The 23,411-nt window shown below is 43.5% G+C and overlaps 1 protein-coding gene across 5 annotated transcripts in view; it reads left to right on the top strand.

Moving 5' to 3' along the window:
* The window catches only part of itsn1 (intersectin 1 (SH3 domain protein)), a 47,309-nt gene that overhangs the window by 18,515 nt on the left and 5,383 nt on the right, over window positions 1-23,411 (top strand). Inside the window, exons 11-34 of one of the 5 annotated variants that reach the window (XM_085296109.1) lie at window positions 536-630; window positions 977-1,116; window positions 1,348-1,470; window positions 1,774-1,923; window positions 3,023-3,163; window positions 3,287-3,374; window positions 3,925-4,064; window positions 5,632-5,715; window positions 6,983-7,060; window positions 9,793-9,929; window positions 10,172-10,449; window positions 11,234-11,400; window positions 11,607-11,621; window positions 12,910-13,157; window positions 13,270-13,444; window positions 13,525-13,611; window positions 13,692-13,849; window positions 14,044-14,123; window positions 14,206-14,378; window positions 14,470-14,515; window positions 14,782-14,903; window positions 15,166-15,289; window positions 15,782-15,976; window positions 22,817-22,938. In XM_085296109.1, coding sequence (XP_085152235.1) covers window positions 536-630; window positions 977-1,116; window positions 1,348-1,470; window positions 1,774-1,923; window positions 3,023-3,163; window positions 3,287-3,374; window positions 3,925-4,064; window positions 5,632-5,715; window positions 6,983-7,060; window positions 9,793-9,929; window positions 10,172-10,449; window positions 11,234-11,400; window positions 11,607-11,621; window positions 12,910-13,157; window positions 13,270-13,444; window positions 13,525-13,611; window positions 13,692-13,849; window positions 14,044-14,123; window positions 14,206-14,378; window positions 14,470-14,515; window positions 14,782-14,903; window positions 15,166-15,289; window positions 15,782-15,976; window positions 22,817-22,938 — 3,166 coding nt within the window. The remainder of the gene's footprint in view (window positions 1-535; window positions 631-976; window positions 1,117-1,347; window positions 1,471-1,773; window positions 1,924-3,022; window positions 3,164-3,286; window positions 3,375-3,924; window positions 4,065-5,631; window positions 5,716-6,982; window positions 7,061-9,792; window positions 9,930-10,171; window positions 10,450-11,233; window positions 11,401-11,606; window positions 11,622-12,909; window positions 13,158-13,269; window positions 13,445-13,524; window positions 13,612-13,691; window positions 13,850-14,043; window positions 14,124-14,205; window positions 14,379-14,469; window positions 14,516-14,781; window positions 14,904-15,165; window positions 15,290-15,781; window positions 15,977-22,816; window positions 22,939-23,411) is intronic. The other 4 variants (XM_085296111.1, XM_085296110.1, XM_085296112.1 and 1 more) reach the window with 4 other exon arrangements.

The following is a 23,411-nucleotide window of genomic DNA, read 5'->3' as shown; positions in this document are numbered from 1 at the left end:
AACACCAGCACCACCTCTCTCCAGTCATGTCATTAAGGCAGACGATGAGTTTTCCTTCGACCTGAACTAACCACACTGGTCTCTGTGTGCAGCTGGAGTCTGTGTGCAGGGACCTTACAATCATATAATAACCACATAATAGTAAAAATAGACAGTCAGTATTAACTTTGCTCTCATTTTCAAAAAGGTTTCTTTGGAGTTAATGATGTCAGGTGATCAAATATGTGAGTTTTATTCTGATTCAGCATTACAAAGTGAAGTGTTGCAATCCCTGCACTGGAAAAAAATGTCTTGCAGGTTTGGTTTTTATTACTCTGAAATTTATGACTTTAATTAAAACATTTTATATTTGTTTCTGGCATTTGCCCCTCGATCTTTAATAGTTCTTTTCCTTCAGTGCCCCTACAGCTGACCACTTGTTACATGCTAAATGCAAAGATGGAATACTCGATTATTGTTTTGTGCGGCATTGCTTATTTTAAATGATAAAGGTTGAAAGATCTGATCGGTCGTTGTTCGTCCCTGTGTGTGAAAGGCGTGTGCGCAGCGACAGCGTTCAGTCGGACCAGAAAAGCGTCCAGGAGGAGATGGAAGAGGAGACGGAGACCAGCCAAGATAAGAAATTACCAGGTGATTCGTCCTAACCAGCGAGTACACGCTGTTTTATTACTGGCCAAAGTGGAATTAGATTCACCCTGAGCTGCTACTGACGTTTAGACATCATTGACTTATTTTGGCTTCTGCAACCTTCAGTAATTTTGTAATAAACTAATATTATGTGACCTGTGTTTTTCTTTTTGACCTTTTTGTGGCCACAGTGTTCATTATGCTGACAGAACCTAACCGTGCTTGTGTAGTCGGCTCTGTTTTCAAGCTTCTTCCTCTCATCTAAAATGGTTCTAGCAGTTTCAGTTAAATAATTTACAAACCATCTATCATAGCCCACTTCATAAACGTCCTCTTTGTCTCCCTGCAGTGACATTTGAGGATAAGAAGAGGGAAAACTTTGAGCGAGGGAATCTGGAGTTGGAGAAAAGACGTCAGGCCCTGCAGGAGCAACAGAGGAAAGAGCAGGAGAGGCTGGCTGCCCTGGAGAGGGAGGAGCAGGAGAGAAAGGTTTGCTCTTTTCACTGTGCACTGCACATTTGATTTGCTCATGGTTTAAGGCTTCTTTATGAGGCCGTAAAATAAACAGCGCTTTCAAAGTTCTGGCTACAATCTCCTGCGTCAGTAAATTATTTAATTCAACTCTTGAAACTTGGAGGATACGGAAACGCATCGGGGTGACGCGTGACAAATACCGGTTTGTTTGTTCTGCCAGCTCATTTCTCTACGTTTGTGCTTCAGGAGCGTGAGCGTCTGGAGCACGAGAGGAGACGGCAACAGGAACTAGAAAAACAGCTGGAGAAGCAGAGAGAGCTGGAGAGGCACAGAGAAGAAGAGAGGCGCAAAGAGATAGAGAGGAGAGAGGTATGATAGAGAGACAGAGGGAACATCTGCATTTTAATTAAAGAGCCAAAGCTGGGCTGAAGCATAACTGCTGCAAACTTGTAATTAGTGCTGCATACAAGCGCACACCAACACCCCCCTAAAATCACTCACAGCAAAGTGCCCGATTCACACCGCTGCACCAGATAACTAGTCATGTGTAATCAAGTGTATGATGTACTATATGTATATAATGTTTAACCTCCAGTCTTTTGTGTTGTTGTGCAGTTTCTTTATAAAACTGCGTCCTGAGCGTAAACAGAACTTTCTGTGTCTGTGTGGCAGGCCGCTAAGAGAGAGTTAGAGCGCCAGCGTCAGCTGGAGTGGGAGCGTCAGCGGCGGCAGGAGCTTCTGACTCAGAGAAACCGAGAGCAGGAGAGCATAGTTCTGCTCAAAGCCAGGAAGAAGACGCTGGAGTTTGAGCTGGAGGCTCTGGTAATCAAAAATACTCAGTATGTCTGTGAAGGTTCTCAGTCATCCAGGTCATCATAGTCTAAGGAGCTTGGAAAGAAAAGCGTCTGGACTTTAAGTTCCTTGAAGATGTTTCACCTCTCATTCAAGAAGCTTCTTCAGTTCTAAGGTCAAATGGTGGAGAGTCCCAGATTTAAACCCAGTGGGAGTAACCCCTCAAAGAGGGACAAAAGGACCCCCTGATGATCCTCTAATCACATGAGCCAAGGTGTGAAAGCGGGTGTGGGTCACAATCAGCCAGGGTTTCTGGTGAGCTCGTTGTGAAACCTGGCCCCACCCTATCATGTGATTTCCTGAGGTCAGATGGCCCAGGGTGTGAGTGGGCGTTAAGGCGTCTGGGAAGGGAACTCAGAACTGGATTATAGATGGCAGACAGTTGGTGCCACCGTCTCTGTTCATAGAAGCATCTATGTCCACTGTGAACGACCATCTTTGAACAGAGGCGGTGGCTTACGACACCAACTGTCTGCCATCTATAGTAAGTAACTGACTCTCAGAATCGTCGTTGCACGAAACCATCAGACTGCTGCTGGTTGATCACTGTCCTGCCTCTTTGTCAGACTGTTAGTGTCAGTAGGTCAGACACAGCTGATAATGTGACAATAGAAAGTTGGGATTCTACTTTTTTCCTTTCAGTGTTCTAATTTGGAAGAAAAAGATGGAAACTTCAGCATTTATGAACTGATGTTTTCATTAAATCAGACTAATCACTGCTAATAAAGCTACAGGATTAAGGTTAAGTGTCATCTCATTCTTCTGCCCTGAGGAGATATTTGGTAAAGTGGAGGCGTGTTTTTCATGAGGCTAAAGGGTCTCTTCTGATGAAGAATCAAACTCAGCAAGTGATGAATAGAAGATGAAAATAAATCTGTGAAAAGTGGCTGAAACGTGGGGTCAAACATGAATCCACACAGATTAGAGCAGCTAATCCAGACCTTTTTTCTTTTTCCACAACAGAAAAAGCTAAATTAAAGATTTTATCTTCCATCAACATGACTCGAGTTTGGATTTCACTGTTTTTAAGTATTAAATGTGATCTATTCTGTCTGTGTGTTTCCTCCAGAATGACAAGAAGAGCCAGTTGGAGGGTAAACTGAAGGATGTTCGGTTTCGTCTGTCGAATCAGAGGAAAGAGGTGGAGCAGACGAACCAGACCCGAGAGACGCGCATCACTGAAATCACGCTTTTGCAACAACAGCTGCAGGTGTGCCAAGCAAACAAAACCAGCAGCTAATGAATAAAAGAATACAGTTCTGACCCCACTGACGACCGGCTCATTACTGTGTACGTGTTAACCCTTTCTGCTGGTCTTTCTGGCTGCGTGCAGGACTCCCAGCAGTGGTTGGGGAGGCTCATTCCTGATAAGCAGAGTCTGAACGAGCAGCTGAAACAGGTTCAGCAGAACAGTCTGCACCGTGAGTACCGCAGACACTCGGCTCACATGCAAACATTATCATTCATTCTTATTGTGGAACAGCTGAAATTTCGTCGCTACGACTTTTAATTTCTTTTTTTTCCCCACTTTTTAATTCAGTTTAGTTTCAGTTTCCAGAGGAGATTTTCTTGTTTCAGTTGCGTTTTTATCCCTCAGTCGCAAAAGGCTTATGGAAGTTTGTAGTTTGTGAACGCGATAACGGCGCGATTTTGAAACTGATACCATAGGTGGGTCTACTCGGAGGCTGAGGGGTGGCGCTTTTATCTTCATTTTAGTTAACTCAAATGTTTTTTAGCATCTAGTTTTTAGTTTAAGGTAAATGTTTTAACCTTGGTTGTGATGCCATATTTTGTTTCTGATAAAAACGTTCAAAGTAAATGTTTTGTTTCAGATATTACAATTTTTAAAAGGGATTAGGAGTGCGTACGTTTTACCTTGTTAACTGTCTGTTCTGCTAATTACTGCGTAGCTTGGAAACTTTGATTTATTAACTTGCTGCTGTCTCATGCTGTCTGTGTGTGTGTACTTAGGTGATAGTCTTTCGTCCCTGCAGAAGGCTGTCGAGCAGAAAGAGATGAGCAGACAGCAGCTCAGAGAGCAGCTTGATGCTGTGGAGAAAGAGACGAGGGCCAAACTGCTAGAAATAGACGCTTTCAACACTCAGCTGAAGGTAAAGAGACAAATGATCAACAACACCATGCAGGACAGGAAAGCCACAAACATACTGGGCAGGGTTTTTCCTGTGTACGTGTTGGCATCCCCAAAAGAGACAACGTAAAAGACATTTTAACCATTATTTAATATCATGGTTCACTTATTCTAGCATAAAATATACTAAAATGTATAACAGTTGTGCTCACGCGTGTCATTACCCCACAGGAAAAACCCAGCCAGGAAATGCCAGGTCACAGTATTATGTGGTTTGCCTAATAAATTAAAAGAGTTTAACATAAAAAATAACAGATGTGAATCTAATACTATGTTACAATGAGACGTTTGATGCACACTGTGATATTTGTCTTGTTGTTGTTCATTTTTGTTTGGAAGCTGCGCTCCATTGGTGTTTTCACACAAGTGTGAGGATATTAACGTGCTTTTTCCAATTCACCTTATATATATCTCTGTTAAAACTGCCTATTCTATTTAAATAAACCTAACATTATTAAATCTGTTGATTATAAGAGTAAATAAAATCTAATTTTGGTGCTGAGAAGCATATTTTATTTCCTTGTAACGTAGACGTGAAGTAGCTGCATGTTTTCTGTCCAGATAAATGCAAACAAAGTAATTTCTAACGCAGTAGCTGTTTTTCTGACTGAATCACGTCCTGTCCATCCCTCATGACTACATCCTCACAGCTTGGTTTGTCAGTTTCCATGTTTACTGATGTTCTATTTATACCTGACTGCTGCTCTGTTTGTGTTCATGTTGCTGTTGTTTTCAGTGTTAACGCTGATTGGCGTGTTTTTGGAGAGTGTACGCAGGAACACTGAGTCCAGCTGCTTCGCGTAGCTTTCACACAGTTTACTACAGAGAGATGAAGATTTTATTCCTCCGGAATTGGATCACTGCAGTCTGTTTACGTGTCCCAGAGCACCTTTTGTCCCCGTTTCTTATTTATTTCCTCTGGATTTACCCCGGACAGCGAGACAGGTCAGAGAGGGGAGAAACAGTCTGCTAAACAAGGAGGAGAATGAGAAGAAAGGGAGGATAGCAGAGACTAAACAGACCACAGTAAACTGATTTTCCTGCAGCTAATCTAATAAAGTTGACTCTCAGTTGGATTCAGTGTAAAAACCACGATGCAGTGATTGGGTAAAGCCTAGCAGCATAGGAGCAAACGCATAAGCGGCGTATGTAACCATTTCTCTGCAGAGGAACACGCAGCCGTCTCTGAGTGGTGTTATTCTTTGCAAACAGAGGCAGAGGCCACTGAGACATAATCGATATTTGACTATCCTTCCCTCCACCTTCCTTTCTACGCCACTTCCTCTCCCTGAAATCTTCTCTTGTCACTCTGCTGTGCCTCATCCGGCACAATGCACCTTCTGCCTTTTCTGCTTCTATTGGCTGTCCTCGTCTATATTTTGTTCCCGTTTCTTCCACCTGTATTTCTTGCATTCATTTTCTCCCTGTTTTACTCTTTGTTTATTCCACATAATAAACCCTTCCTTCTATATTTTCTACTCTTTTATTTTATTTCCTATACTGGCCTTTTGCTCCCTTTCCCATGCCAGTCTCTGTGTGAGTTCTATGCCAACCACTGTGCCAGGATAGATGCCCTGCGACGCCAGCTTCAGGAGGAACAGAGAGGGAGACAGGTAGAGCACACTGCCACTGCTGGACTGGGGTGGTACTGCAGCTGGGACATACTCTAATATAAAACAATATCAAATTCTGCAGTTAACACTAAGCCATTAATGGCAAAATCTGGAAGAAGGAGTGGGTTCTGCATTTTGATTAGACCTGATTTGGCAGATTATCAGAGGAATGATTTGAACTAAAACACTGTACACCCTCTTGTGAGAATACTAACCTGCAGGCTTGAAGTGTTTTAGTCACTTTAGAAGGCTTTGCTGTCCTTAACACCAACAAACCAGACTTCTGGTCTGATTTGTGGTAACATTTCAGTGCATCGCTTGTACTGCACTGTGCTGTCCCTGCCAGCCAGAGAGATGTACCGTGGCCAGTCGAGGTCTTGTAATTGTCGAGCTATGACGCACCGATGTAGTCTGTGTGCTGTTTATTGCTAATCTCACACGTCAAAGTCAGGAGAGCCTCTAACAAGGAGGAGTGCACCACTCGCTACTGATCCCGGCTCTGTAGATGCACTGATGAAGCAGCAGGACACGACTGACACAGGAAACGACAAAGCCTTTAATAAGGTTGTAACGATTCTGACTCGGAGACGGAAACGTCAACACGAATGTTTGCTGCTGCTGTTAATGCCGAGTTAAAGACTCGAAGGTGACATTAACATCCTGCTGGTAGCTTTAATTCATTTTAAGACTTTTTTTAAATGCAGGATTTTTTGACATCTCTAAAGATTATTCACATGATGAGTAATCTGGATATACATGAGAATAATGTTTATTTTTTTGTTCATCTATTTCTGATTAAGTGATCATGCCTGCAGTAAAAAACATATTTATCGAGCGTATGTTTGTTTTAAAGGCAAAGCAGGAATTAAAATGGGTAGAACCGGTTTGAGCAAGCTTACTTACTAAAACTCTTACTTATGATCCAAAGCAAGGTGACAATTAGAGGCAGCCAGCGTTTTACCTCTGATGAAACTAACAGCACATTAGTCATTGCAGTGACTCACGAGAGCCTCCCTTCATGAGTCAAGGCCATATTGTGCAAGCCTGCTTTTCCTTTAGTGTCTCAGAAGAATCAGACTGATCCACCTAATATTGAAATTAACTGGTCATGTGACAAGAGCATGAGGTTACATGGACTAACCCCAACAAAAATGACTTGGTGTGTACAGAAAAAAACCAACAAAGAAATCTACTGACAAATATTGTGTGTGTCTGTGTTTTGAACTGTGTGCGTGTGTGTGTATACATATATGCGTGTGTGTTTCAGCACCAGGAGCAGGGGCAGCTGCAGGAGTGTGTGTCAGCTGTCAGAGTGTGTCTGACTCGGCTAGACCACGTTATAAAGGTCCATGAAACAAACCAGCCTCCCATCACGCCCCTCCTCCTGTCGCCATTCTTTGCTCTTCTTCGTCTTCTTCCTTCTTTTCCTCATCACTCGTCTTCCTTTCTGTCTCTTCTTCTCTTCACCCTAAATTTGTCATCCTCTCTATCTTTGCCTCTGATCTTTTGTTCTGTTAGGCTGGTGTTGGCTCACTACTGATCCAGCTGGCTAGCTGTGCTGCTGTAGTTAAAGGAACAGTTCAGCCCAGAATCAAAGTTGGTCTGAGTTGCGCCGTTTTTGGAGATGATCGATGACTCTTTAATAAAATGAAACTAAATGAAACTCACCTTTTGAAAAGCAAAAACCTGCAGGTTTAGATCTCACCCTGGGTCAGCCACACCTGAATCAAAGGATTAGTTCATTACCAGGCCTCTGGAGAACTTCAAGTAATTTAGCCATTTAAATCAGCTTTGTTGGATCAAGGACACATCTTGATGCAGGACACCAGCCCTTGAGGCCTGTTGTCCCCCCAGCCCTGACATTCAGGGTTTCCAGAATTTCTTACTACACCTGCCGGCTTGGTGGACGCAGTCAGCAGTAAACTATGTAGATTTCTTCAATTAGCTAACCTACAGGACAGACAATCCTCACACAGGCACACATCACTGGGTCATGCCTGTCATGGGTCTTTGAATCTGGATGTCCTTGCTCTCACTAACTAGTTTTTTTGATATAACTTCTTGATTATAATAATATAAAAAACAAAACAGAAAGTAAACACCTGTAGATTAATGCGTAGATGATGATTGTAACTATGCAACTCACACCAAGACAATATAGACTAGAGAGCGCTACACACCGGGTGAAATGTGTGTATCCATGATGATAAATTATGGTGAAATGTCCCTTCACTACAGCAGGTATATTACTTTAGGTGACTTTATGCTGTTGCTATGCTGGGATTTACTAGATTACAGATGCTATACTGTAATCCTAAAGCCTGCGTGCTACCAAATTATGTTTCAGCCAGACACGTAGAAGGTACTAGAAGTTAACCAGCCTAATGTGGCAATAAACTAGACCTGATCTGGACAAACGTTTGTGTTTTTGTGTGTGTGTGTATGTGTGTGTGTGTGTGGTCTCTGTTGTTTCGTGTATCCTCCACTTCCTGTTTGAGGTGATGTGGAGGTTTCTGTCTTCACATTTGTAGTTCGGCTCGTTGTGTCTCTCGATTGCTCGTTTCTGGAGGTTTCCTCACATCGGTTGTTTGGCTGAAACACGACAGCTGCCTTGTGTTGTTGTTATAGTAACAGAGTGTGTTCTAATGGCACAGCTGGTTGTCATGACTACACAGAACTGCCCCTTCCACAGTTGCATCCCTTCACTTCCCTTCAATCCCCCTCCCTCCCATACATTTTTTTTTTTGACCTCTAACCCATCCCACGAACATACTGTGCGCCGTGCAAGCTCCGCCCCACCACCATGACCAGAGCCCTCTATTACGGGCCGGGTCTGTTTCCAAGTCACATCCCTTCCCACGTACTGATAACATATAGAAAAGTTTGTTTTTTAATCATACTCGGACAGAAACACAAGTTGCAGGGACTTGAGTGCAGGCAGCTGGTCCCCCACATCACCACCATTTCCTTTTTACGGCCTATCTGATTCTGGGGCAGAGCAGAGACGCTATTCTTGGATACCTCGTGGTCCTTTAAGAAGAGAGGTGGGGACGTGCCTGAAACACCTGAACTTAAGAAGTAATTTCTACCACTTGTATCGGCAGTCTTATCTTTTCAGCTGTGATCATTAAATCGACAGCTTCTCTTTCACACTCTGCGCTCCCTTCACAACATCAGCATCACACTCATAGGTGATGAACAGTATGTGCATTCAAAGGCTTGTTCCAGGAAAATCAGAGAAGCAGTGGAGATAAAATAATGTCACCTGAGCAGTAACAATAAAACAGGATTCTATAAGGACAAATGTTCCTTGCCTCACTTTCTTGTTGTGTAATAACTGTTACACAGTGGTGTAAAGTGAGTGCATTTTTAGTTGCGATGAAATATATTGAGCCTATTTCACACCTTCACTTATTTGTGTTAAGTCTGCAGCATCAGAACATCCTGATAAATTCACAGAGGAAGTTCAAAACTAGCTTGAACTGAATAAAGGGAAACTCCACGAGAAAGAACCCTCATGGTAACCATTGCCTTGTTAACCTTTCTGTCACTTGGCTGTTCTGAGTGACTTACACTGAGTCTCGAGGAGAGACGCTGCCAGGTGTAGATATAAAGGTAATGCATGACATCCTAAACTTTGGATCAAATCTGTTTATGGTCATGATCAAAAGCAGCAGCCGCCATCGCTCCACAAAAAGCCTTTCATGAAGAGTTGGATGATCTGTGCCTTCCATTGCACATCAGCTCAGAAAGCTGTAAGCCCCGACGTCAGTGTCTTCAGGTTCTCTGTGACATGTGATGTTCTAGTTCGAGTGCAGTGACTGGTTAAAAGAAATGAGACTTCCCAAACAGAAGGCTTCAGTTTAGCGTCCTGCCTCGTCCGTTTTAGAATAAACTAACAAGACTACCAAAGTAAAGGGGCGGAGCTTGCCTCGCTCACCTGACTAATACAAACGTGCTGCTACTGCCGGTGTTGGTGTTCTTGTTTGTTGTCGTTGGACGCCCTTAGCAACCAGCCCTGTGACCCCACTTCCTCCTCATCGCTTGTTCCTTCCTGTATCCCGTGATGCTTTGCAGGAGCTGAGGGAGATCCACACCCGGCAGCAGAGACAGAAACAGAAGGAACTGGAGGGAGACACACACACACAGACACACACACAGTCTCACATACACACCCCGAGCGAGAGGAAGTCCGCTGAGCTGCAGGAGGGCAGGTAAGAGTCAAGTGGAGATGATGCAGTACCAGAAAATGCAAAAGTCAGTCACTCAGCAGCCATCTGGGCCATTTTTTCTGTGGTTGTTTTGAAGCATTATACAAATTAACTTTAATTTGAGTGGTTAAAATTGTATTTGTGGAATTGCTTCTCAAATCCAGTTGAAAAACTGCTGGAAAGTTTCGCTGAACTTGCCCCAAAATCAGAGTTTTAAAACTTGTTTTAATGATCTTATTTCACAGGTTGTCGTCAGAAGAAGGTGCCGCCTGGAAGGAGGAAGCAGGAGGCTCTGCTCCACAAGCTCCAAGCCCCGCCTCCGTTCCTGCATCCCACGCATGGCTAAACAGAGTGACGCAGGAAGAGGAGGAGAGGAAAAGGAGAGGGATGGAGGAGGAGCAAGAGGTCAGGAAGGGAGCAGGATCGACAGAAGAGAAGGAGGACGAGGGAAGAGGCAAGAAGGAAATGCAGGACAAACTAAACAAGCTTTTCAGCCAGCCGGCTGACCCCTGGGCGTCAGCAGGTGTGTTAACACGTGCATTTAGTGCTTTGGCCACCGGCGTGTTGCTTATGTGAAATCCTTTTTTGTATTCATGTAGAAGGATGACAGATGTCTGCTAAATAATGCGTAACATGCAAATAAAATGTCACTATTTCACTGACTTCAAACTGGAGCTCAGACCTCAGCATGTCCCATAACTGTCACATAATTCAGTTAAAAATGTTCCAAAATGACACAAACACCAAACTCACAGTGTGGAGGTTCAGTTCCTCTGCTTGAGTTAACTGAGATGACACCCAGCAGGTGTCGGTATCCACCTGTATGTCACACGCGGTTGTTATGTAAGTGGAAACTATCCATAGACACGCAAGCTGGGTTTTCACTGGTCTATAAACACGACATCTTCACAGCTGATTTGGGGTATTTTAAATTTACACTGTATGAGAAGAGACTCAATTTTGGAGTCAGCCTCAAGTGGCAGCTACAGGAACTGCGGCTTTTGCCACTTCTGACAACTCGGCTCCGTGATGACGAATTTCTTTTTAGCCCTTTGAGACTGTGACATCAAAAACCCATTGACTTAATCATTCAAAAAACCTGTGTGCTCTGGTAGGTGTTTTTAAAAAAGCAGAAAAGCTTCTTTTATATTTCAGGAGAGAAACGAGTGCACATAAACACACTGAACTCTGAATTTAGTGCTAAAGACCTAATTCCTGTCTAGCAGGAAGTGCTTCACTATAAAGCCTTTTCATTTGCTCAGCAGTGATCTATTCTCTCTTACTAATAGTTTTATTTTTCTGCTTAGTCACAGTGGAAAAAGCTCCAGGTCCCAGTTTATTTGACCAGAAGGCTTCAGCCAGCGCCTTCGACCAGCAGCAGCAGCCGGTGAAGGTGGTGTACTACAGGGCTCTGTATCCGTTCGACGCTCGTAGCCATGATGAGATCAGTATCACTCCCGGAGATGTTATTATGGTATGTAGTTTGCAGAAAAAGCTGCTCTCTCAGATGAATTCAGCTAAGCTCACTACAGTCAGTGATGGTCACGTAAAGGACTTCCACACACGTGTCTTATTGCCTGTGTTGTATTTGTTTGTGTTTATTCTTTCTGAAGGGTGTGTGTGTGGCTGTGCGGTGTGTGTATTAACGTTTTCCTCTCTCCTCTGCTGTGCAAACTGAAGGTGAAGGGGGAATGGGTAAGTTCTTGCCCCCCCCCACCCGCCCAGTGATGTGCCTCCACCAATCACAAGCCAGAAACGCTTTCATCTCATGTCGCCTCCATGTTCATTCATTTTCAGTGGATGAATGTTTGTGGTTTTTGTTTGTTTAGTTTTTGTTTGTTTAAGTTATTGCAGTCAGATCTGTAATGTCGTGCTATTTTTAGTTAGTGTGGAAACCTGTGAGTGTGCTTAACTATCAGCCAAAGACTGGTGACTACAGCACAGAGGCTATTTTAATTCCCACATAAATAAACTAAACAAATAAAATATCCCAGCTTGCAGTTTTCCATTTTTCATGTAAACATATCACATTATTCCGTCCCACTTCCCTGTCACCATTTTAAGGAGGGAAAACAGAGGAAATATACTTTTTAGCTTGTAGCCACATTTCAGTGAGATGTTACGTATTGCAGTGTCGTTTCTGACAGATTGGGGTTGGGACCATGAGGAACAGGGGGGTTACTGTTTAAAATGGAGGTTTCAAATTTATAAAGTGCATTAAAAAAAAACTCATACTTGTTTTATTTTTGCCCAATTTGACATTGTCTCCTTGTGCATCTCTGTAAAGCTTCTAGCACTCCTCCTACCTTTAGACTGGTCACTAGGAGCTTGTTTCTACCAACTGCATCCTCACGTGTTTCAGTACAGCAGCAAATTTAATACATTCTGGTAGAGGGAGCCGAATCTGAGACGTAGGACTGTGAGTGAGCAAAGACTGTGCTGGTGTGGCCAAGAAGTCAAAAAAAGATTTAGTTTAGCTGCTAAAACCTGCATGGATTCAATTTTTCATCTGTATTTAATACAGGAATACTTTGTTAATGGCTCTGTGGGTTTTTTTCTTATATTTATGGCAAATATCCTAAAATTTACAGATGTAGTTAATTGGGGTTTTCAGCTATGGTTTACCTGTTAAAAATCCACCTCAAGGCCACCGTAGCAGTAAACCTGTTCTGTCTGTCTGTATGTTAAAATACATGCCTGCCCATGGTGCACTGCTCTGTTTGAGGATATCCTAATGTCAGAGCTGCACAAGGATGCTTAGGAGCCAAATTTAAATCGGGTGTTGTTTTCGGGCAGAGTCGTGGGACTTTTTGCGCCTCGTGTTGTTTTTTGCATCATTTGTCCACTAATCAGGATCTGATCAGCTGCTGCCGTTTCCACCGTTGTTATTGTTTGCGCCACTCCCACCATGAACATGACACGTGCATCTCTATCCCTTGCGTGTCATGAGAGCTATCCTAATCCTGTCCCTGTGCTCTGATAGGTCGATGAGTCGCAAACAGGTGAGCCCGGTTGGCTGGGGGGTGAGCTCAGAGGGCGGACCGGTTGGTTTCCTGCCAATTATGCAGAGCGTATACCTGACAGTGAAGCGCCAATCACGCTGCGCTCCACAGTCTCAGCCACAACCTCCTCAACCCAGCAGCCGATGACTACGCCCCCTCCCGCCCCAGGACACACCGCCTCCTCCACCACGTCCTCTTCTAACAGCAACTGGGCGGACTTCAGCACAACGTAAGTGCCATAAAAGTCCGATTCGCTGACATTTGACGATTTGTTTTTCCGTTACTGACCCACAGACACGTCAGTCACATCATATTAATATGCATGCTTGCAATATTTCCAGCTGGCCCTCAAACACAACCAGCCAATCAGACAGCGAGGGCTGGGACGCGTGGCCCACCTCTTCGGCCAGTCAGAATCCATCTCTGAGCGTTCCCTCGGCACAGCTGCGACAACGCTCTGCCTTCACTCCCGCCACCATGACGACGGGTTCCTCTCCTTCTCCCGTACTGGGACAGGTAACGACAGAAATAATATTTCTCTGGTTTTGCATCTCTTTCTGCTGAGAGTAACGGCTGTGATTGTCTGTGTCTCTCAGGGAGAGAAGGTCGAGGGTCTTCAGGCTCAGGCCTTGTATCCCTGGAGAGCCAAGAAGGAGAACCACCTAAACTTCAACAAAAACGAGGTAGAGATCTCCTGATTACTAATTTCTTTCTCTTTTTGTTGCGTTTTAATTGTAATAACTGAACTTTTTATTTGATGCAGATAATAACAGTGTTGGAGCAGCAGGACATGTGGTGGTTGGGTGAACTGCAGACCGGACAAAGAGGCTGGTTCCCCAAAAGTTACGTGAAGCTCATCTCCGCCACCATGACGGCTCCCCCTGGTGTTCCAGCAACAGCAGCACGCAGCAAAAACACTAAGTACGTCAAAAAGCTTCCAGGCTTTTCCTGACACAAAGCACAGTTTAAACAAGCTGTTATGTTGTGACACTGGGCGCTTAAAGTGGGCAAGACACCCAAAGTACAAGGGGACCTGCTGACTTTGCTCACATAAAAAAAGAAGAATTATTTCATGTATTTAATGATTTTTTTTCTTATCTCTTTGTCTCTCCCAGTGAAACAGGAGCATCGGAAAGCCCGCCCAATGGAAAACGCCCCTCCCCCTCCCCAACAAAGCCTTCAGAGTCGGGTGAAGGTAACGAACGCAAATGTGGGCGAGTTTGCTGAAACGTCAGCGAGCTTCTCGTCACTCACTCTGTCTTCATGCTTTCATACAGAATACGTGGCCATGTACACCTACGAGAGCAATGAACAGGGGGACCTGAGTTTCCAGCAAGGGGACATCGTCGTGGTGACGAGGAAAGAAGGCGATTGGTGGACGGGGATGGTCGGAGGAAAGACTGGAGTCTTTCCATCCAACTACGTCAAACCACGGGACTCCACATCAGAGGTGAGAGCTCATTTTGAACAAATTCGGGGAAGAATAGAAGATCTTCAGGTAAATATTTCTAATCACTGTGACTCTGAATCTTTGCCCACAGTCACTGGGAACAGCAGGGAAGACGGGAAGCCTTGGGAAGAAACCAGGTAGGCCTGTAATGTTACCAAAATGCACTTTTCCTGTTTTCCTCAGAATACCAAACTGAGTTTCCTTAATAAAAGTGTCAAACTGACCAGTAAATATCTTAATTCACTCTTCGTTGTCCTTGTTGTGCCAGTTGAAGTTAAAGCCATGTGAAAGAGAACTTGTCTGATTTAAACCTTCAAAATAAAACTCACATAGACCAGGTGTCAGAGACTAAAAGAAGAAAAAAAATAAAAACCCTCATCATCTTCTTCCTGTTCCTGTTCAGAGATCGCTCAGGTGATCGCCCCCTACAATGCTACAGGAGCAGAGCAGCTGACTTTAGCCCCAGGACAGCTCATCCTCATCAGGAAGAAGAACCCAGGGGGCTGGTGGGAGGGCGAGCTCCAGGTACACAAGACACAACCATCACTTAATCTCTGCCTGAAACAGTGTAATGAGGTAGAGAAGGATAGGTATGATGGGAAACGCTGACATGGATTAAATGAGACACAAATATTCACCAGATAACTGAGGATTTTTTTTTAATCTGTATCATTTTATTTACAGAACAAAGCTAAAGGAATTACCTGCTGTATTTTGTCATTATGTACATAATGTGTTTTACATATTGGTTTGTGACTGATGGCATCCTTTGATTTTATTGGTCCAGGCTCGAGGGAAAAAGCGCCAGATTGGTTGGTTTCCAGCCAATTATGTGAAGTTGCTGAGTCCCAGCACCAGCAAGACGACGCCCACAGAGCCCACACCTCCTAAACTGGCCCCTGCCAGCACAGGTACATCCACACACAAAGAACACAGAAAAATCCACACACTTTACCACAACACCTACAGAGGCCCTTCAGTCCATTGTGAAACGTGCTGAAGAAGAAGAGGTGCACCTTTTTTAAAAAGGCTTTGCATTCTCTCTACTGGCCAGCAGGGGGCAGCTCCTGTGGCTGTAAAAGGGATTCAACTTGTATACAAGTCTATGGGACCCCAGACCTCAGTTTCCTGCAGCGTTCATGGTATTTGTGCCTAGTTTGAAGTCTAATATACCAGAATTTTTGTTTTTGACCCCATGTAGAGTAAAATAATTGGTATTGTCGGGTAGTTTGTATTTTGGATGCAGCCAATCTTGCAGCTTTTGTGTGCAACCAAATGGACTTAAAGAGACACAGTTCAGCAGATTTGATGCCGTTAATAATTATTGATTGTCAGAACGTGAAGAATCCAGAGAGACTCGGACACTAATAATCTCTCCCTGTTCCCCGTCTCTGGTCCTGAAGCTCTGTGTCAGGTGATCGGCATGTACGACTACGTGGCGCAGAACGACGACGAGCTGGCCTTCCAGAAGGGTCAGGTGATCACAGTGCTCAACAAAGACGACTGTGATTGGTGGAAAGGAGAGCTCAATGGGAGGGAGGGTCTGTTTCCTAGCAACTACGTCAAACTCACCACAGATACTGACCCAAGCACGCAGTGTGAGTACCACAAACACACACACTTCCTGCGTGGAACATATACAGACGTACTAACCGACTCCCAATGTGAATACAAAGTAGTGTAACACACTAAAACGAACTCTCCCACACACACACTCTCTACACACACACACAGCCCAGAGCCAGGTGTGGAGATGCTGTCCCTCTCTCAGTCTGTGATTGACCTCCCCGGGCTGATTTGACCTCTCACCTTTCACCTTGACACTCCTTTGGGCCTCTTTGATAACCTCCCAGTCATACACCACCTCTGGGTGGTGTGTGTGTGTGTTCGTATGTGCATGCGTGCGTGCGTGTGTGTGTGTATTTGCATGTATTAGTGTGCAAGTGTCCCCTCTTCCCTGCATGTGTCCCTTCAGCATGATCCACCATAGACGTAGAGTTTCTAGAGCGGAGCAGAGAGATGTTGGCGGTAAACAGACTGTGTCTGTGTACAGGCAGGGTTCTCAAAGTGAGGCTCGTGGACTAGTGGTGGACCGAAGTTTAGGTCAAGCCACATAGATAAAAAACGAAACAAAAACCAAGGCAGCATTTCTCCTTAATATTGATCCTTGGATCGAGCCAACTGAGCAGACTGAACCTGTTGAACTTGAGTAGAGCAGAGCTGATGTAAAGTAACTAAAAGTCACTTTTTTAATGGTAAAAAAACAAAACAAAACAATATAAAAACCATCAAATACTCATCAAATTTTAGCCCCGCTCTTTCCCAGTATGCATAATGGTGCCAGGGATCGATGATGGTCAAAGCGAACTGCGATACGTCAACAATTAAAGTGATTTTTATCTGTTTTCCTTGTTGATCCATTAAGTTTTTATTATTGTGAGATTCATAACAGTCTGTTTCACAGTCGTTTCACTTTCATCGTCTACAAACAACCAACACATGTATCATATACCTGTGCACATGTGTGTTGCACATATCAAATGACAACAAGAGCAGGAGAATATTTCTTACTGTTGGATTGATTTTTAAAATCTGAGTTTAATGTAAATCTTGTTCCCAGCCACCCACCCCGGGTGTTTCTTTTAGGGGAAAAACACATCTGTGTGTGGGGAGGGTGAGATATTTAAGCTAGAGAAAAAAATCAAACTGGTCTAAGTCAAAAACTTAAAGAGCCTTCACTAATGAAGGTCGGCTAAATCAGGTTTTTTGTGCTTGTTTGAGCCACAACTTATATATTACAGAGGGTGAGATGCTGCTCTGCCACCTACAGTGAAGCCACATGGGGCAACACAACGACTGGACTTTTTGGATGAGCTGCATACATCTACATATGAACTAGAAGTTAATAATAACAAGTTTATAAAATCGTGTTTTCCTGAGTGAGTATTTGGATCAGTTACAGCTTCGAACCGTAACACAACCTCAGTACTCAAAATTCAGAATTTCATGTTTAGAAATCCAAAATTAAATTTATTGTGGATTCAAATGAAAACAGTAAAAACCGTCACCGATTCCTGTGGTCGGTGTTGAAGAGCGAAAATAAAATAATTTAATTTTTTAAACTCTGATCTCTGTAAATGTGAATTTTATAGAGAGAAAAGGTTCATCTGTTAAGCTGCTGGTTACTGTTTACTGCACATGTAAGTGTGACAGGTCCACATATAACACAAACTAAGAGTCTGTGTCCAGTTTTTAATAGAAATCTGTGAATTTTCTGGTTCTTTCTTCTATTTGAAAATAAATAATAACAATAATAATAAATACAGTGATGACAGTATTTCTAAATGATTGCAGTAGTGGGGATTATGGCTGGTCTTTAAAACGTTATACAAACCAAACGATCTCCTGCCGACTCGCCTCGCTGCCCGCTGTAGCTCCTCTGTTTCTATGCTGGGTTAGACCACGCCTCCACACTCTCCGCCTTGCTGCACGCTCCACCCACCTAGCGGCCCGACTGGTTGTTGTTGCTGTTGTTCTTGTTGTTGTTTTGTTTAGTTGTTTTTGTTGATGTTTGTTGTTGTCGTCCTCTCTCTAGGATCATATCATTACCCAGAACCCCCCTCTCCTCAAAGCCCTCAAAGAGACCCACTAGGCCACGCCCACTAGGCCACTCAACCAATGGGACAGCAGCAAGAGGTCACATGACCCGGAAATGGCGACTCTCCACCAGTAGAAGCCAGAGAGAGAGAGACAGACAGACAGACAGACAAACAGACTGTAACGTTAAAGCGCCCTCTGCTGGCGAAATCTCTGACTGGACTTGGCCAAACTCTGTTTATCTGAGGCTCTGGCTGCACACAGCACTGTTCAGCAGGAGGGAGATCAGTAGTCAGGACTCCTCTCCTCCTCTTAAACTCTTCTTCCTCTTCTTCTTCTTCTTCTTCTTCTTCTCTTCCTGTTTTATCCGTTCCGAGATGCTTAGATAAGGAGGGAAGGGAGAAAGGAGGAGACTATTGATCTCCTTTTATCCAAGACTGGACTGATGAACATGTTTTTGACTGGATCACAGTGACTGTAAACACACACACACACACACACACACCGTGCTAGCGTGGTAAAGTGGATAGTGGGTCGTTTTGTGGCTTTATGGGAGACTCTCATTAGAATCAGTCGCTCAGCTCATCCTCCCTCCTCATTCCTCTTTCTAAATTATTTTTTAACCTCGCTCCCATTGGTTCCAAAGCCTGTCAGTCAGAAACGCTGTCTCCACCTCCCTCACTAACCCCTCCCCCTCCCACAGCTTCACAGAAAGACCCACTATCTGCTGGAGGACAAGTCTCAATGTCAGAGTCTTTAACTCTTCTCTCCTCAACGCCAAAGACGCCTTCCAGCTTCCTGTTTCCTCGTCTCCTTCCTTCCCTTCCCCTGCTCTAAAGGAGACGGGAGAGGAGAGGAAGCGAGGCAGTACTGAGATGCGTCCCAGCAGCAGTTACAGGCCAAGTTTCAATCCTCGCTGCTGCTTCCTTTTGCTAGTTTGCCCTCCTTTCACTTTGTGTAGGGAAGGAGGCATAAAAGGAAGCGAGCAGCTGGAATTTAAAAAAAAAAAAAAAAGCCGTGCTGCTTAGCTAACAGACAGACACACACACACACACACACACACGTTTTTATCCGTTGTAGTTTAACATATGAATATGTATTAACTTTAAATGTTTGTTCCGTTGTTTTTGTTTACATGTTTACTGTTTTGTCTGTTGCTACGATGATGATGGGATGTCATATATATGAGGAAAATGAGGAAAACTGATATGACACACAGAGGGGCGGGGCTTTTAGCTAAAAAAAAAAAAAGGCTTGTATCTTTCAGTCATTCCAGTTAAAAGAGCAGTTTGAAATTCAGCCTCCGCGTTAAAATAATCTCGTAACCTCGTGAGTGAAACTCCAGATTAAACCTCCAAAATCTGGTGTGATCGTTTCGAGTGGCCTCATATTTACAGATATCATCTCATTTTCTCAGTCAGAAAACTACAAATATTCCTCCAACAGTCGTTTAGCTGACGTTTAATGTCACAAATTAGCATTATTTTAAATTTATAGAAGCATATTTGTCCCACTGCATTGCACCAAAGTCTGTTAGCTTAATGTCAACCATACTTTATGTGAAAAACAGCTGATTTTAAAGTTTTGCTTCCCGTTTTCCCGACTGCACCATCATTACAAAAATAAATCAGAGTTAAGGAAGGGAAAGTGAAGTGTACGGAGCTCCTGGAGTCTCACAGCGTTTAAATACTTTACCTCGTGCTTGTGGGATATTTGAATCTTTTGTGAACACAATATTTATCTTTCACAATGAGTTACTTTGCACTTCAGCTCTTAACTGTTTGAAAGCCTACAAGGAGTAACCTCAGCAAACTGTTTTTATTGAAATATACCAACAACAATAAATGTCATCTGTATGGGAGAATCTTGTGCGCGCAATTTAAACTTTCTCCACACAACTCATTTAATTGTGGTGCAATTTTTGTGCACACATTTTATCCTTACTGTATGAACGCATTATTCAAATGTTGCGTGATGAATTCATTGAAATCTTTTCCTTATGAGTTATTTATCGCGTGTGGATTGTTTGCTATAAATTCACTTGCGTGTCTCGAGTGTGCAGCTTCACTCACACAACTCTGATAATCAGGTTTTGGTTTGATCACATTGAAATCACACACGTGAAAACTTGTGCGGACAAGATTTTGTCTCTTCAGTGGCTTCAGGGGCTCCGCAGACTTGCGACATTTTCACCGAGCATTAAAAAGCAAATCGTCTGCTCCGATGCACAGGAGCAGACGAAGCTGCCTTCCTGTGGCTTTATTTCCCACAGCCCGCCGTGTTTTTTCCTGGGCATCACACACGAGCCACGGTTGTTCCGCTAAAACGTCGTTATCTCAATAATTACCTCCTGAAAGCATCGTTCTCCTCGTGTCATTTTACCAAGTTAGCATCGTCAGAGGACATTACAGAAACGAACGCAGAGACCTCCGGCCTCGCCCCGCCTTCCCCTCTGTTTGTTGGCATAGCAACAGACTAGTATTAAGAGAATAGGGGTTGCCATATTAGATTTTTATTTCAGTTTGTTGATGACAGTATTGGGATTTTAATGTTTACCCTCAGAAAGAAATAATGAAAGAAATGATTGTTAAACTACGCAACTTTTTATACAATGAGCAATACAGTCATTATAATTATTGTTATTGTTATAATTACCCTGCTTGGATCCCATTGGCTCCTCAGTGTGTCAGTGTTGGAGCTAAAGCTCTCTGATTGGTTCATGAGTCCAGACCGTTGATGTTTTAACAAATCTGGTTTCTTTTGGGAGCTTTTTTTTTTTTTCTTTTCTGTTTTTTTAATAACAGCTGCTTGTTTTCGGGGTCCGAGGGGAAGTTTGGTAACCGATGGTCGAGACTTCTTTCAGTCAGAGTTTTACATGAGATCAGAGACCCGTCCGGACCAGAGCCGCGCTCCACGTCTGTCCGTTGTCATTCTGTCCTCATCACTTTGCAGCGCTGCGGGTTAGTTTGCGCTGCAGCTCAAAGACGCTGAAGCCTGGCTCTGATCTGGTCCGGCGTGTTCAAAGAGATAAATCTGTGTATGCTCTTTACATAATCTGATGAATGGTAATGGTGATGCTTCGTATAAATATAAATAGTAATCTGATGAATGAGTGAATAAATGAATGAGTGAATTAACAGCCAAGCCAAATGTAACCAGACTGCACTCTGTGTCGGTGTTAATGAGTGAGTGAAAATAAAGCGCGAATGATCAAACAGATTCATAAAGTATTAAAAAAGGAGAAGAAGAAGGTGATGCTGGTGAATGAAATGTACAGAATGCTAGCACAGAGCTGATGAAGAGAAATAGCCAGGATTTTATTTTGGTGGTGAATCTGACTGCTCCTGATGATTAAACGCTCTGAGACAGACTGCAGCGACTGGCCTTGTTACTCATTCTTTCTCACACACACAAACACACACACAGCGAGTAACACCTGTCTTTTAATAATACAAATATTTCATTTCATTCCCTTGGCTTTGTTGTTCCTGTATCTTAAAGGTTTCCAACCCCATGATTTACACTCTGGAATAATGCTAATGCTAATTTGTCTTCCACTGGGCTTTGGTGGAGCCCATAATTCATCCATTTTCTGCTATTGCTCACTCCAGAACCTCCAAATCCACAATTTTCACCGTGCATTAACCAAAACAACAAAAGCTGAATTTTAACTCATTTCTTCTGATTGGCTGCCCCTCGCAAATATGGTTTGAAAAGCAGGTTGGCGGGGCTTCTGTGCTCAAACTCCAGCCATGTCCCCAAGATGACCACAATGGTGTATCCCCTCTTTATGACATCACACACATTCACGAGTAGAGCTTAGATTAAGGGGTGTCCAACTCCAGGGCTCAAGGGCCGGTGTCCTGCAGGTTTTAGATGTGTCCTTCATACATCTGATTTAAATGACTAAGTTCTCCAGAGGCCTGGTAATGAACTCATCATGGCTGACCCAGGGTGAGATCTAAAACCTGCAGGCCACCGGCCCTTGAGCCCTGGAGTTGGACACCCCTGGCTTAGATTATCAGACCTGATCCTTTAAAGCTGAACATATTTAAAGTTAACAGCGTGCCTGGAAACAATAAATGTAACGGACTCATTGAGCGCTTTTCTACTCAAGCACTCAAAAGTGCCTCGCTTACCCATCCATACAAGCTTTCTGTCTAGCATTCACACATATTCACACTCTGATGGGTCCATTGGAGAGTAACTTGGGGTTCAGTATCTTGTCCCAAGGACACTTTGGCATGCTGGCTGGAGCAGCTAGGGATCGATCTGATTAGCAGATGAACTGTTCTGCCTCCCGAGCTACACCCACCATCAATTTTTAACTTTTAACCCTTAAAGTTTGAGATTTTCAAAATAAATCCTCTCTGCTGTCCCTTCATCCTCTGTCTTAAAACCAACAGTTTGAGCTTCTCGTGCCACCAACTCTGCAGCTAATCAGAGTTATAAGGCTGTCTCCTGGCTTCTTGTGTACTTTGTTTGCCCTCTAGTGGCCAACAGTGGCAAAAGCACAAATTTGGACTACATAGTTTAAAAAAACCCAACAACAACACTGTCGTTTAACGTTGTGAAAACTATATCAAAACTCTAAGATTAGAAATGAGTGCTGTCAAATTACCATAATTTGATATAAATGGTCTCAAAAAGCAGCCCATGGTTACACACACTGACTCCCTCAGGTCTGTTACTGCAAATGCCTTTGAGTTGATCTCAGGTATGTATGTGCTGTTGCAGCTCGACAGGTTTTCTATGTTTGCTCCTTCCACATTTGAGGATGTTTGACTAACTGCTGGTGTGTGTGTGTGTGTGTCTGTGCGTGTGTGATGCTGCGTTTTCAGGGTGCGCTGACCTGCATCTGCTGGACATGCTGAGCCCCATGGAGAGGAAGAGGCAGGGGTACATCCACGAGCTGATCGTCACCGAGGAGAACTACGTCAACGACCTGCAGCTCGTCACGGAGGTAAACACACGGGGTCTCCTCCATCCTCCTGACTTTATCTGGGTATCAATTTCCAAGCATGTCTCAGTTTGTAAAGTGTATCTGGACATGAGAGGAGCATGGGCGGAAGGATGCACATATCAGAGAGACGTGGCACACAGCTGGAACATTAGGAGGCCTGCACAAGGAGTGATTTTATGTAACACAGCATGTGCTCAGGATATAATTCTCTGGCTTTTCTCAGTAATAACAATGACTTTTATTTCAGGCATATGTGCAATTGTTGACAAACAACAACAAAAAAGTCAATAAAAGTAAATTAACAACAATAAATCCTGAATTAAATGGAGGAGAACACATTGAAGCGTTAGGCTTGTTACAAATTTAATCAAAAGCTTTATTTGAACACCTCTAAAAACAAAGTTAAAGTGACAGAAAGGCAAACGCAGAACACTCAGACTGTGGGTTTAAAGAGAGATAAAATACTAAAAAGG

Source organism: Mchenga conophoros, linkage group LG13 (genome assembly GCF_057382185.1).
Source record: "Mchenga conophoros isolate Kocher_MC1m ecotype Shallow Benthic linkage group LG13, M_conophoros_male_GT1.1, whole genome shotgun sequence".
NCBI lineage: Eukaryota > Metazoa > Chordata > Actinopteri > Cichliformes > Cichlidae > Mchenga > Mchenga conophoros.
This window is presented reverse-complemented; position numbering and strand designations above follow the sequence as displayed.